The 14,356-nt window shown below is 42.1% G+C and overlaps 4 protein-coding genes across 6 annotated transcripts; 1 reads left to right on the top strand and 3 right to left on the bottom strand.

Annotated features, from left to right (window-relative positions):
* Nucleotides 1-117: 117 nt before the first annotated feature.
* LOC108613580 (carboxypeptidase B1) lies at nt 118-1,932 on the top strand. The gene is made up of 2 exons (XM_018007126.2): nt 118-920; nt 992-1,932. Exons 1-2 carry the CDS (start codon nt 369-371, stop codon nt 1,823-1,825), a joined length of 1,386 nt encoding a protein of 461 aa, XP_017862615.1. The 5' UTR covers nt 118-368; the 3' UTR covers nt 1,826-1,932.
* On the bottom strand, nt 1,929-6,389 carry smid (nuclear valosin-containing protein-like smid). 3 transcript variants are annotated; one of them, XM_018007120.2, is made up of 9 exons: nt 5,932-6,389; nt 5,642-5,765; nt 4,871-5,221; nt 4,732-4,824; nt 4,298-4,665; nt 2,976-4,232; nt 2,576-2,908; nt 2,283-2,507; nt 1,929-2,210 (listed from the first exon to the last, which is right to left on the bottom strand). In XM_018007120.2, exons 1-9 carry the CDS (start codon nt 5,986-5,988, stop codon nt 2,139-2,141), a joined length of 2,880 nt encoding a protein of 959 aa, XP_017862609.1. In that variant the 5' UTR covers nt 5,989-6,389; the 3' UTR covers nt 1,929-2,138. The 3 variants fall into 3 exon arrangements, with proteins under 3 accessions (XP_017862609.1, XP_017862610.1, XP_089323636.1); XM_018007121.2 differs by having other exon boundaries at nt 4,732-4,794; XM_089467510.1 differs by having other exon boundaries at nt 5,834-5,961.
* A 135-nt stretch (nt 6,390-6,524) lies between these two features.
* On the bottom strand, nt 6,525-10,493 carry SMSr (Sphingomyelin synthase related). Its single transcript, XM_018007125.2, has 4 exons — nt 9,518-10,493; nt 7,810-8,313; nt 7,580-7,746; nt 6,525-7,521 (listed from the first exon to the last, which is right to left on the bottom strand). The coding sequence occupies exons 1-4, from the start codon at nt 10,182-10,184 to the stop codon at nt 7,099-7,101; spliced, it is 1,761 nt and encodes a 586-aa protein (XP_017862614.1). The 5' UTR covers nt 10,185-10,493; the 3' UTR covers nt 6,525-7,098.
* Nucleotides 10,494-11,238: 745 nt separating this feature from the next.
* On the bottom strand, nt 11,239-14,232 carry akirin. Its single transcript, XM_018007130.2, has 4 exons — nt 13,888-14,232; nt 12,527-12,925; nt 12,094-12,459; nt 11,239-12,038 (listed from the first exon to the last, which is right to left on the bottom strand). Exons 2-4 carry the CDS (start codon nt 12,768-12,770, stop codon nt 12,028-12,030), a joined length of 621 nt encoding a protein of 206 aa, XP_017862619.1. The 5' UTR covers nt 12,771-12,925; nt 13,888-14,232; the 3' UTR covers nt 11,239-12,027.
* Nucleotides 14,233-14,356: the final 124 nt, after the last annotated feature.

The following is a 14,356-nucleotide window of genomic DNA, read 5'->3' as shown; positions in this document are numbered from 1 at the left end:
TGTTGGGCCCAAAGGACTCGCACGTCTCGTCCTTGTCGAGCAGCTGCTGCAGGAGGTACGATTTCCGATTTCTATAGAAATTTAGCCTTTTCTTTCTGTTTGTTTGCTCGTTCGTTTGCTCGTCCGCCTTCCAGCAGGCCTTGGCCAGCCAGGCGGAAAAGTGTTTCAACATCGACAAATTCCGTATTCGAATCACAGTTCTTTTTGTATTTCTGTGTCTATACTCGTTTATTTACAAATTTTTAGTGCTTATATAGTTTAGTTTCTCGACCACTCTTGCAACACTCAACATTTATGTACTTGACACATTCATAACTAATTTTAATCACATCCAAATCCCACCCATCCACACCCAACATAAATTGGAAATGCAAAACACTACGAAACGCGCCAAGAAGAAGGCACGCGCCGGTCCGAGGGTAACCCAGGTGCCGGTGCCCCCTCACAATGCACGCCGTGTGATCATACCCCGGCCGGATGTGCTGCACACCTATCTGGAGTACAATCAGATCAATCAGTATTTGGAATACATTGTGCACAAGTACTCCAATTTCGTGAAGCTCTACACGCTGGGCCTGACGCACGAGCGGCGAGAGGTGCGCGCCCTAGAGATCAATTGGAATAATCCGGATAATGTGGAGCTGTCGTCCGTGATGCGTCTGCAGGCGGCCAAGATGGCGGACGTCCACAGAAGTACGGGAGCGAAAGGGCCCCTCGTATTGCCCGGCGACAAGAATCGGAACATCATTTTCATTGAGGCCGGCACCCATGCCCGGGAATGGATTACGGTTAGCACCTGCCTCAATTGCATCTACCAGCTGACGGAGCGATACACGCGCAACATCGAAGTGCTGCGAAATCTGCGCTTCATCATTGTGCCGCTCGTGAATCCCGATGGCTACGAGTATTCGCGGACGAAGGTAGGAGTCTTAGCCCCTCCAGCATTATCAATCAGCTTCTCCATCCTCATCCATCCTTACTCCCCCCACAGAATCGAAATTGGCGAAAGAATCGCCGTCCACAGAAATCGACCAAAATTGTGGGCGCCGACTGCAATCGCAATTACGACATATTCTGGGAGTGCGGACCCGTGAGAACCAACCGTAATACATACAAAGGCGAACGTCCGTTCTCCGAGCCGGAGACACGAGCCATGCGCAACATCCTCGATACCCTGGCGCCCAATCTGTTGTTCTTCCTGTCGCTGCACTCGTATGGCCAGAGCATCATGTATCCATGGGGCTATTGCCGCGAGGCTCCATATCACTGGCGTGAGCTCCACACGCTGGCCACCACTGGACGGACGGCCATCAAGACGTACAATGGCCGGGAATATCGCACGGGCAGCATTAGCTGCCTGACCAAACGCACCATTGCCGGCTCCGTTGTGGACTATGTGTACGGTGTGTTGAAGGCTCCACTGGCGCTGGTCATGGAGCTGCCCTCACGCGAGCTGGGCTTCCAGCCGCCCGTTGAGATGATCAGCCAGATTGGCCACGAGAGCTGGTTCGGCATACGTGAGATGTGCAAGAGCGCCTTCGATTTGAGGCAGAGCATCAAGCGAGACGAAGAGCCGGTGGCGCCCAGGCCGCCGGCTGCTCACAGCACTTCCGGCACCGGCGATACGAATGCCAGCCACGCCAGTGACACCAAGAAGAAATCACTCAAGAAGAAGAGCAGAAAACGCTCCAAACGCTCACTATTAACACAGCACGCCGAAATACTCGAACTGCAGCAGCGTCACATGGACGCCGCCCAGATGCCGCCGCGATCGCTAACGGCGCCGATACGAATACGTCGCGGCCAGGGCGACGGACCATCCTAGAGGATTCTCCTTATCCTTACAGTCGTCTGTGTGTGTGTGCGTGCGTGTGTTGTATATGTTTATAACGAGTTTATATACAAACGGCCTGGGCTTGGTCCCAAAGTTGAGTTCGCTTGGGCATTTTTATTCTGTATGTGTGTTTGTGTGTAGGTTGATGTATGGGTGTATGCATATATGTATGTATAACTTGGTTTTTGTACATTGTAAATCAAATGAGGAATATGCATGCAATCTCCGCGATTGCTGCCTGTGTGTGTGTGTTGCTTAAATACTAGTACAACAGTGTGTGTGTGTGAGTCACTAATAGAGATATTCATTTGGTCTCAAAAGAAGGCATACGCGGTGCAGCATACTTCTGACGCAGCTTCTCATACACCTTGCGATCCTGTTGAGAGGCAATAGGAAATATTTTATTCAATGAGTATATCCCAGCTGGTTAAAGTTATGCTATGCTTACCTGCTCGCTAACCGAGGGACGCAGCTGCTTGAGTGCCTCCTCGAAATGCTGTTGGCGCACGCACAGATCGTCCACTGTGGTGTTGCCGCTGTTCAGCGATTGGCGCAGCGCGAACATGGACGCCTGTTTGACCAGTCCGGCCAAATCGGCGCCCGTATAGCCATCTGTTTTGGCAGCCAACGCCTCCAGATTCACATCATCCGCCAGCACTGGACGCTTGCCATTCTATATGTGTACAAAAGGGTCTTCTATTAGTAATTATAGTCAAGAATCTAATTCCAATCTCTGCTCACCTTCGTGGTAGCTTTCAATATATCTACACGCTCCTGCTCTTGCGGCAAGCCCACATAGAGTATGGTGTCTAAACGACCCGGACGCAAAATAGCCGGATCTATGATATCCGGTCGATTGGTAGCAGCCAGTATATAGACACCTTTGCGCTCCTCCACTCCATCCATTTCCGTGAGCAGTTGATTGACAATGCGGGTGCCGGAATTATTGCCATCGCCTCCGTCCGACCGCTTGGGGCACAGCGAATCGAACTCATCAAAGAAGATCACACAGGGCGACGAGTTGCGAGCACGTTGGAAACAAGCGCGCACTGCACGCTCGCTCTCGCCCACATACTAAAATCAAATTAAGATTTGAGTTTAACCAGGCAAATTGCGATTTGTTTAAAGTCAGCTCACTTACCATGTTCATGAGTTCAGGGCCCTTAACGGATATAAAGTTAATGCCCGCCTCATTGGCTATGGCCTTGGCTAACAGCGTCTTGCCACAGCCTGGTGGTCCGCAGAGCAGCACGCCGGAGGGCGCCTCCAGGCCGAGGCGTACTAACATATCGGGATACTTTACGGGCGCCAGCACAGCTAGCTTCAGTTCCTCGCGTATGTCATGCAGCGAGCCAATATCCTCCCATGTGGTGTCCGGCACAGTGATGAAACCTTCGCGTTTGGCGGAAGGTTGTATGAGCTTAACAGCGGCCATGAAATCATCTAAGGTCAGACAGAAGTTCGGATCGGCAAATTCCTCTGGCGGATTGTCCAAGAAATTTGTCAACTCAGCCAACGTTGGTTCGTAGAACTCTTCGAGCTCAGCTGGCGACTTGTCTGGCGTTTCGACTTGCTGCTTGGTTTCAGATTCGGCTTTTTCAGCTGACGCATCAGTTTCCTTCTCGTCCACATCCATGGAATCATCTTCATTGGCCTTCTCGCCATTTATGGCTTCTGCATTTTCTTTATCCGACTTTGGCTTTTCTGCTTCCCCGCCCGTCTTCTCCGCATCAGCTGGCTTCTCAGCCTCTGCTGGCTTCTCAGCATCTGCTGGCTTCTCAGCACCTGCTGGCTTCTCCTGCACCGGCTCAACGGTCTCATCGTCGTCTAGCGTCACCGTTGTCATATTCATTTCATTAGCTGCATGCAGCTCACGAAACTTCTTCATCGATCGTCGTTTCACAGCGATTGTGGCGGCACGCGAGACCAAAGCCAACAGATCAGCGCCCACATAGCCGGGCGTTAGTTCAGCAATTTTATCATAGTTCAGCTTCGGGTCAACGGACAAACCCTCGCACTGTATGCGCAAGATTTCACGTCGTTCTTTGCGCGATGGTATGTGTATGGCGATTTCATGGTCGAAGCGTCCAATGCGACGCAGACCCGGATCCAATGTGTCCGGCCGTGTTGTGGCAGCAATGACAACAACTGATTGTCCGAATTCAGTACTCTTTAGCTGATCCAAGCTGGTGATGAGCTGTGAGACAATTCGTCGCTCCATATCCTTGGATGCCCACTGACGATTGCCCGCAATGGCATCGATTTCATCAATGAAGAGCACACATGGCGAATTATCAATTGCCTGCTCGAAGACATCACGTATACGCTCCTCCGATTCACCAGAAATGCCTCCAATCAACTCCGTGGCCGGCACCTCAAGCAACGGCATTTTTAATTGCTAGATTGATATAGAAATATATATATTATAATGTATAAATTCATGATTAAATGATATATACGTACACCCGCAATGGCACGCGCTAAATAGGTTTTGCCACAGCCCGGCGGTCCGTGCAGCAGGAGGCCACGCGATGGCAGCAAACCCAATTGGAAATAGAATTCCGGTGATTTGATATGTATAAGCATTTCGCATAGCTCTTTCAGTGTACCATCCATGCCACCAATATCACGGAAACTCTCTGTGATGCGTGTCACATCCAATTCCTTTTTGTATTTGCGAATACGCATCTGCTGCTGATGATGATGTTGTTGTTGCTGCTGTTGCTGCTGTGAAAACTGTTGGTGCTGTTGATAGCCATGCGAGGGTCCATGATGAGATGGCTCCTTGCTGGATCCAGCGTCGCAATTGCCTTTGCCAAGATTGGCCACATCTGAAACACCAGACAATAGTCATTTAATATAGAACAAACCATTAATTATCTCTAAAACCTGCTCACATTTCTTCGACGGCATTTGATTAGCTCCGCTATTGCCGCCAGTTAGGTTATCCTGTCGCACCCCTGCAAGCAAGTCAAATAGAGATGTTTTACCTATTAAGGCATAAGTTAGAGTGCTCGCACTATTGTTGATTCTTACCCTTCTTGGCCAGCACTGCTGCCGCAGTCTGGCTCTGATCCATGGGTCGTTTGAGCGCTTTAACTGGCGCTATAACCGTGGCACCACCAGCCAAGCTGCCAGCACCATTTGATGGACTTCTGGATTCATCGTCGTTCTCATCACCGCTGGAAATGTCAATGGGCTCATTGCTTGGCTTTGGAGTTTGTGAAGCTCTGCGAACTTGTGACTGATTCTGGGTGTACAAACCCTGCATTATATTGTTCATGACGCTGTTGTTGGGCGTCTCTGGTTCGTCTGATAAATAGTATTCCTCTTCCTCAGAACTGCTGGCCTTATCTAAGTTATAGCTTTCGGAAACAATGGAAAAAGCTGAAAAGCGAAAAACCGAGTAAATGGTTTACCAAATGGCTAAATAGTAGTATACTAATAATAGTAGTATAGTAGCAGGTAATTCAGCACGCTCGCCGACATTGTACATTATGAACTCGATTCTAAATAAGAAAGATTATTACAATACTTAAACATTATATACATATGTATATCGTATGCTTAATAGCAAATCAAATATGCATCGATTTACAGAAACCGCAGTCTAACTGTTTAGGAGCCGTCTTTTCGGACGCCCTGGTGAAATACGTGCACTGCAGCACGCTGGCCAGACAGCTCACCCTACTTTGGAGCCTACCCCAAAAACAGAATATAATAATACTGGCCAATTAACATTTGTTACATTGCCCTCGTCTGTCCGTCATGCGCAGAGACGTTTGTAATATTTACTTTAATATTTACCTTGATGCACCAGTTGTCTGAATGGTCCAAATTTGCGACGCGAATACTCGGGATATTTGCGCATCAACTCTTTGGTCATCTGCTTCACATCCAAATATGTCTCGTCAATGTGGTCTTCCAAATACTAGAAATGCGAGCAACGCAAGAGAAAAATCTACATTTAATAATTGCAGACGTCTGTCAGAATCTAACCTTGCTTTTGCGATTTTTTTTTTTTTTTTTTTTTGTTTGCTTGCCGGCTGTCTGACGTTAAACAGTTAGCGACAGACAGTAATGTATGTGCACATTACCTGCTTCACTCGATTTGTTATTAAATGATCATGCAATAGTGGTTTGACTTTCTTCATATTCTGTGTGGGCAAAATAAGAGCTGCCAAAATTCACACGAGAATTATTTGGCGTTAACCGCTAACAATATGACGCCGACGCTTGGAATAAGTAGCAATCGCCAGTGACATTCCGTGGAAACTATCGATTACGGCTCGTGATGCGATATGCCTACTGATATAGCACTCATCATTATTTAAAAAATTGTACGTATTGTTATATTGATTACATTTATTTAGAAACTTGAGCATTTAATATATTTCTTAGCTTACTTACAATGTAAAAATAAAATCGTATAATGTTTTTTGAACTACTATATACTCTTGTGATTAAAATGATAATAATAAAAAGCACATGTTCCACATTTCGTGACCTTTTGGCATGTGCGAATCACGCATCTCTAATAAAAACATTTGTGATGTGTGACCAGATATTTGCAAATAAATCAGTATTTGCACTGGTCAGTGGTATTTGCTAATTGAAATTTGTTTTGCAGCGCGCCAAATAACCGAAACTCAAATTATACCTGGCCAACAAAATAAAAACATCTACATAATTATATCACTGAAATTTTGATTTATTGAATTTTGTGCGTTCAACAGAAACTTTGTAACTTATGACTAAATAACTTATAGATGTTGTACATGCTTATAATTACATAATAATGCATTAAATAGTCTTCAATAATAAAACTAAAGTGAGCGGAATGAGGAATATGATCAATGAATCAATTGGTACATTTCATAGCGCAATTTCATGCAATTGATTTGCACATTAATCCAGTTTTGTTAACTAAAAGTTATTTACCTAAAAGAGAATGGAGAGCGTTGAGACTACCTGAAAAGGCACTACTAGTGGTACACACATATATACATACATATATACATTTATATATATATATGTACATATATATATTGATAATACAGTTACAGGAACTGCTGCAATTGGAAAGATGTAAAAATTAATTTTTAAAGAGTACAAATTATCAGTCGGTGTGAATTTGTGTTTATGTCTGTGTATCTGTGTATATATATATATATGCTTGCATTGTTTTTCTGCAATCCGATTTGCTCTTTCATTAAACAGCTTAGAGAATTGATTATCCAGCTGCTGTTGGTTGGAAGACGCAATCAGAGCACCTTCTTCTCGGACAGGTGATTCCGCAGATCGTTCGCCGCACTGGTAAATGGGCTAACGTTCGCATCGGCCGTTGACGGCTTCATCTGCTGTTTTGATGCATTGCCCAAAATGGGCGTAGAGCTGATACGCAATTGCAAATTACTGGTTGGTTTTGACGGAAAATGATTTTGTGTATCGTGGTCGGAGTTCTCAAACAAATTAAACGACGATGTTGAGAATGTGCGGGCCAACCAAATTCGATTGACAATGAGAGCGATATGATCTTTAATGCGAATTACTTGTTGGACCAGCGAGTCAATAAGCGAGCTGGTCGTATCGAATTCATTCGGAATGATGCCATCCACGGAGTTCTCGAAATAGCTGAACATGGGAAACCAGATCCGTGTCCGCGTCGAATCACTTTGCATGAGAGCCTATTAGAAAATTTATGTTAGATCGAACAATCCATTGACTGAATTTCAAAATACTTACCCGATTGTTGGACAGCGTATGATAGTAGAGAAATAGGCGTGAAGTGATATAGAAGGCAACAAACACATCAATCGAATAATGCTCGTGGGCAGCCAGTATGAAGAAGATGCCAAACATATTCAATAGCCAGGTCAGCGTGTGGAGAAAGTAGAGGTTACGCGGGGTATCTAAAGAGGAAAAGTCGATATAAATTATTTCTTGATTAGATTAAATGAATACTCAATACTCACACTCAGTGATAAAGAAGTTAAGCAACGTCAAGGCCACCGTATGCCCACTAAACATATAATCTCCACAAGTGCGTACACCCTGTATGGACATGCCCAAGCCGCTCCAGATGCGATAGGCTCTCGTCATGCGTATGACCAGTGCTCCAAAGACATCCACATTGGGATCGTCAATGGCAAAGTCCTTTTGATTGCACTGCAAATGGGTGCCGGGCACACTTAGCGACGTAATCAGCATCGTGACGCAACGCAGCAGGAATACAGTGCCGGCCAGTGCAAAGAAACGCCGCAGCAGAACCATGCGATACTTGTGAAAGATCAGCACAAACAGCCATATTGTAAATAAAAGCGTGCCGGTAATCTCACACATATTGAACGCCCACGGTATGTGGGGCACATTGTCGAGGAATATATCCGGCAGCGGGGGATAACGCTTCATATCGGGTACACGCTCGTGCACTATCACCATTACAAACGATGTTATCCATGTGACCACAAATGAATAGCCTGCAAAATAAATAAATCAAATAGAGTTCCGCTTAACAGTGAACAATCCGACTAATAATACTTTGTTTAGCTTAGAAGGAAAATGGAGTATAACTTCAGTAGAAAAGACATCCAGTTCGACGCAGCTATTTGAATTTTAATATGGGCACAGTGGTGTAAACAATTTAATATTAAGAACTGAAGTGGACACTTTATATGTGTACACTACTGTAAGCACTGTAAACTGTTATATGTAGCAACTATAATGGAAATGTAAAGTGGAATAAAGGCAATTATATAATAAAGAAATCGAGCCAGCCACTTAATATGGATAGAGCAGTGGGAACAATTCAAGGAAATCGAAACAAAATATAGAAAGAAACATAAATAAATTCAGCAGAAAAGCCAAACAGCTACGTAATTCGGCGCAATTGTTCGAAATTGAGTTAGTCATTTAATCTGGGCACAGTAGTGTAAACAATTCAAAACAGTTGTTAAGAATTAATTAAACTGGACACAATATATGTGTACACTACTGTAAACCGTTATATGGATATATGTAATATACCTTGTTCAATCAACGAGGCACCTAATATTGGTACACCACTGTAAAAATTTTTAGCCAACTGTTAATTATACAGAAATGTGTTTTTTTAATCAAAATATAAGATCAACTGAATTTTTAACGATAATTACCTACATACATATGTATTGTAAATTGTACTGTAAACAATTCCACGCAACATTTTATAACAGAAAATATGCTAGCAATTGAATTTAGAATAACTTAACGAATCGCTTGCCAAAGTTTCTATGCCCACAATCAAATGTTAGAGCATAATATTTAAAAATTACGTGCACGCAAAGTTACACAAAAACTAAACAAAAATTAAATTCCACAACATGCGCTAGGGAACTCAAGTGGGAGGGAGAGGCATGTATTTACATACATACATATGTATGTATGTACGCTTAACCTCCAAATACTAAAATAACAGTAGAGCGCGCGTCACTGGCATAATAAAGCTGTAGCTAAATTTGATAATGTACGCACACCCTCACATACGCACATATGCATATCTAATGTAAACTCAATCGTAATAAAATTAGATAAAGATTTGTCATTATTTCAAGGTTATTTCCAATTGGCCAACTGACCGATAAGACCCCCATTGACCCCCATTACATCTCTTTTAGCCCCCGCCCCACCCTTTCGTATGCTCACCTAAGCTGATTGCCGTCTTAAAATATTCGGGCGATACACAACGCTTGTTTTTGCCCTGAAGTGTATCTGACATGGAAAAGCTGCTGCCGCGATCGCGCACCGAGGGGCATGGACAGGATTCCGGCGGGGGCGCGACAACAGGCGCGGTAATGAAAACATTGCCACGCGACGACTGCGCCAAATGGCTGGAGATGCCCAGCATCAGAGGCAACGTGGTGGTGCTCAGTGCACCATTCGATTGCAGCTTTAGCTGCTGTTCGTGCAGCAGCTGCTGATCCTGCTGCTGTTGCCACTGATATTGCAGATGGAAGACCGTTTGCCAAAACCGCTTCATCTCGCCAAACGTCAGCTTGTAGGCCAATTTGTAGCGCAAGTCGCGGACATCCTCCTCCGTTAGGGCAAGCAGCACCTGACCGTCGAATTCCTCGGCACGCAAACACAGGCGCATCTCTTGCGAGAACTGCTCCAGACAGCTCCATTGCTGCACTTCCTCAACCTTCCAATCAGGTATCGACTTAATCTGCAGGCTTTGATTCGTGTATTTCAATTCGTGGAAAGGAACTTCTGTTTGGGCTTCGGCACTTGCGACTTTTGCAGTCACCGGTGAAGTTTGCACCGCATGCTGAGTCACAGACTCGCAACAAATTTCACCGTCAACATCGCACATTGTTTAGCTTTCTTTTCCCTCTCTCTCTCTCTCTCTCTCTCTCTCTCTCTCTCTCTTTATATATTCTTTTTTTTTTTTAATTTTGTATTTTTTGTAAGGGAGATTCAATAAATCTGGTTAGCTTTGTCTAGTAGGTATCGCGAGTGCTGCATTGTTAGCTCTGGCAGGTGCTGATCCCGGTTCGAATATTCACCGACACATAATATTATGTATAAACACTTATTGTTTAAGAAATCACACGTTCAATTTTTACTTGCTCTCGAAATTCCAGCGACTGCTTGTTTTTCTTTTCCTTTACTGACTGTTAACATAACCATGTTCGCTGCTAAGCGATGCTGTTAACAGTTTTCTGCGGCCAACTTTACGTGTCTCAACTCTGCGCACAGCCAACATTAAGTAGACTGTGGAATCGACAATCTGTGAAACAAGTCCAAAATGCGCGCAAATTGACTTTTGAAAATATTTCATCAGTTTTAGGTAAATAAAAAATAAACGTTTTGTATTTCATATTTACTTTGTCGCGTATATATTGTTGCAATACAGCCCACACCAAGTACCACAAGTGCGCAGCCAACTTCACGCTGCTGTTAATTTTGAATGAGCGCCAAAGTACATTTTGAAATATACTTTTTTTCATTCAAAGAAAATAAATGTAATCAAATTAAAAACCAACTTTTCATTTCCTCAATTCATCGCTGTTTTTTATTTTAATATAAAAATGGCATTTCTTTACTAATATTAAGTTTAAATTACTAATGTAAAGTATGTATGATCGCGGCAATTGAAAAATATATATGCATGTGTGTATATCAAGTGAAAAATATTTATAATGAACATGAAACGTCTCAAGCAAGTGTACATATTCATATGTACGAAAGCGTGTTCAAGTTTTACTTAAATTATAAATTTTCCTTTTTTCTTATTGTTGTTTAACATTTTTAAAGTAAATTAAAGTTTGCAAACGAATTTAATAAACTTTTGTCTACGTTTTCATTACTTTGCAAAATGTACATCAAAGGAAGAAACAGATTAACAAAGAAAAAAAAACAAAGAATTTGTGTATAAACTTATTTATCGGTTATCTTTTATACAGTTTGCTGTTTCACTCGCTTAGGAAAATGATTATGCAAAAATAAACTATGAAAAAGTTATTTCATGAGTAGTTCTTCTCCTTTTTAGTTTTGTCATCTCTTTTCTCATTGCTATTTTGAAATACAATATAGTTTTGATACCTTTTACAATTATGCCTTATTTGCTATGTACCTAACATATATATATTTTTTTTGCTTTTTAGTTTTTGTTTTTGCTTTATATATGTACGAAGCTACTGTTGAGGTTTCATTGAATTGTGTAATTTGTTTATTTTTTTAATATATTTTTTTTTAGACGTGTTTGTTGCACCATTTGCAATGTGTTTACTTTATAGTTATTCTTGTTTCATACATACTATATAGATATTTGTCATTTTTATTTAGAATTCTCGTTATGCGAAAACGTAAATGTAACAAGTTATTTTCTTTTGTTTGCTGTTTGTTTTGCGTTTTAAGCTTTAAAGTATTACTTCCCTTTTGTTGTTGATGTTCCAATACAATCTTTTGTTTTGTTTCATTTTTTTTTTTATATATGTTAATCTAGTTTTAAACTATAACTCTTTTTATATTTCAAAATATATAATAAACACAATGCAGTTTTTTAATATTTTTTTTTTTTTTTTTTTTTTTTTTTTTTTTTTTTTTTTAAATGAGGGCTTCTATGTTGTTTTTTTATCTTTTAGCATTTGCTGTTGCTGTCGCGCCGGCTGGAAAAACCGCCACATAAGATCGTAGTGAGAATTTGGGCAGCCTTACGACAAATCTGAAAATATATCCAATTTTATAGTATAGTTTTGCTTATAGTATATACGACTTACAGCTGGGCGCTGCTTCGTAACGACGCTGGATCTGATCGTATGTGAATTTGACAAACGCATCATATTGCTCAGCCAATTTGGTGGTCAGCACCGATTCGTAACGTTCGCGCAGTTGATCCTCTCTCTCCTTGATCATGCCCTCACATATAAGCTGCACCTGTTTGAATGTGAACAATGCCTTCTCTCCATGATGGCGCATCATCAAGTGACTCGGCGGGCTGTCCGGCCGATGCGGACTCTCCGGTCCCATTTCAGAGCCGCTCGATTCCGAGTCCTGCATTCGCTCTAGGGCACTGGATGTAATCGGCAATTGTTTGCGTTTGTGCAGTCTTTTGATTTCATTGCACAAATTCTCGGCCATTTTGTCTGCAAGAGGTTGGAATATTATATTAATAATAGAACAGTTGATACATATATTGAACGAAATACTCACCTGGCGACATCTTAGATAAGGCAGACTCGGAGAATGGACTTGGCTCATTGCTGTCCTTGGCAAAGCGATTGCTGGGCGTTGTCGAGCTGCCGCTGCTGCTAGCTGCATCATTATTGTTGCTGTTGCCGTTACGCGATGGCGAATTACTGCCAGATTGTCCGAAAGGATTGCAGCGACGACGTTTCGTGGGCCGCTGATTCAGCGACTCCCAATCCAAGGCGCGTTTAAGTGTTGCACATGCCATAGCTATGTTAACTCTCTTTATATATATATAGGTGTATAAATATATTTTTAAAATATATATATATATATATGATAATTGCTTAATATATTTTTATTTTTATTAAATATATTTTTGTTGTTTTTATTGCCACACAGGTTTGTTGTTGGAAGCGTTCGCTGTAAATGAGAACAAGATGAGAAACGGAAATATTAGACTAGAGAAGCGGCCAACTGAGGCGAAATGAAATTCGAAATTTGAAACTGGTTTCAAGGAAAACAGGATTCACCTGACGCACACACACACAGAGATACACACCACCATAGACACACATGCACGCACAGTGAATAAAAGAAAATGGTGCAGCGATTTATGAGCTGGCAGCTGCTGCCTGCGAATAGAGCATTAAAAAGAAAACGAAGTAGCGATGCGCAATTAAAGGGAGTGTTCGGTACAAGCCACAGGCCACAGGCCGACAACAACAACTTTCCAACACTACATCTACAACAACAATAACAATGCGTGCATAGCAATGCAAGGAGCTCAAAAGAGCAAAGAAAATTAAACTATAAACTGCGCTACGAGTCAACCACCACCAGCAAACACACTCACACAAACAAACAGTTTCTCACGCATCACGCACAAGTACAACAACAATATCGCGTATGCGTATCCTTTAAGCTGTACCAGCTGTTTTTACAAAGCAACGCTCTGTGACACTACTACTACTGCCCCACACACATGCATGCATGCACGCACACATTATAGCTGTTAATGAACTCAAATCGCATGTGTATGTGTGTGTGCTTGTGCGATTTGCCTGCTGTCATCATTTACAGTATTTTCAAGATTTTTTAATAATAAATGATTAGTGCTTTTTTACGTGACGAACGCCATGCCAAAACGAAAAAAAAAAAATCGTTTTAAAGAAAATAAAATGACAGCAGCTTATGTGCTCAGTAGTTGTCTCGCTCTCGCGCATAGTCACACACACTTGCAGCTGTGAGTTGGAATTTTGATTTCGTGAAATTTTAAAAAATGGTCGCAGCAACGCATATCATTATCGAAAGCACTTTAGATACTAATTAATGAAACATAAAATAATTGGCTTTTGCATTTGCTCACACCCAAACGCACTTACATTGATATATAGTTGCTTCCGCCACAATTTCTGCACCACTTCACACTCGCGTTTTATTTACTTTTTTTGTACATACGCGCACGAACGTTTCCCAGTTGCAGTTGAATTGTAAAACTAATTTATATTGCTATTGCTTATTGGGTTGAGCAGTATTTTAAAGGCCACTGAAATGCACTGTGCTACGGTTTCAAAGTTCTTATAATAGATATGATTTGTGAAATTTTTGTCTTTTTGCGATGTAATTTTCAGTTTTTTGTCGAACTCTTACGAAAAATGGACGACCGATGCATGCGTGACGACGATTCGTGAACAGAGAGGCAAGCCTTGCGATGGAAAAACGATAATTTCCACACCGTTATCACAAATGCAGACCTGTATCGACGCCATAGCTTAAGTTTGGTACGCAGCTTTCAAGTATGAAAAATAGCATCATTGAATATCTGAATATAAAGACTTTGTGGAATAATAA

Source organism: Drosophila arizonae, chromosome 4 (assembly GCF_054131065.1).
Source record: "Drosophila arizonae isolate 15081-1271.41 chromosome 4, UAZ_ARI_1.0, whole genome shotgun sequence".
Classification (NCBI taxonomy): domain Eukaryota; kingdom Metazoa; phylum Arthropoda; class Insecta; order Diptera; family Drosophilidae; genus Drosophila; species Drosophila arizonae.
The sequence above is the reverse complement of the archived record's forward strand: the minus strand, read 5'-3'. Positions and strand labels throughout refer to the sequence as shown.

Excerpts from the sequence above, each read along its gene's own strand:
- akirin (XM_018007130.2), bottom strand. The coding sequence starts at position 12,770 with ATGGCATGTGCAACACTTAAACGCGCCTTGGATTGGGAGTCGCTGAAT. Across the intron at positions 12,460-12,526 it reads CTTATCTAAGATGTCGCCAG|ACAAAATGGCCGAGAATTTG; the intron begins GTGAGTATTTCG and ends AACCTCTTGCAG.
- SMSr (XM_018007125.2), bottom strand. The coding sequence starts at position 10,184 with ATGTGCGATGTTGACGGTGAAATTTGTTGCGAGTCTGTGACTCAGCAT. Across the intron at positions 7,747-7,809 it reads TAACTTCTTTATCACTGAGT|ATACCCCGCGTAACCTCTAC; the intron begins GTGAGTATTGAG and ends TTTCCTCTTTAG. Across the intron at positions 7,522-7,579 it reads ATACGCTGTCCAACAATCGG|GCTCTCATGCAAAGTGATTC; the intron begins GTAAGTATTTTG and ends ATTTTCTAATAG.
- LOC108613580 (XM_018007126.2), top strand. The coding sequence starts at position 369 with ATGCAAAACACTACGAAACGCGCCAAGAAGAAGGCACGCGCCGGTCCG. Across the intron at positions 921-991 it reads ACGAGTATTCGCGGACGAAG|AATCGAAATTGGCGAAAGAA; the intron begins GTAGGAGTCTTA and ends CTCCCCCCACAG.
- smid (XM_018007120.2), bottom strand. The coding sequence starts at position 5,988 with ATGAAGAAAGTCAAACCACTATTGCATGATCATTTAATAACAAATCGA. Across the intron at positions 5,766-5,931 it reads TAACAAATCGAGTGAAGCAG|TATTTGGAAGACCACATTGA; the intron begins GTAATGTGCACA and ends TCGCATTTCTAG. Across the intron at positions 5,222-5,641 it reads CAGACAACTGGTGCATCAAG|CTTTTTCCATTGTTTCCGAA; the intron begins GTAAATATTAAA and ends TTCGCTTTTCAG.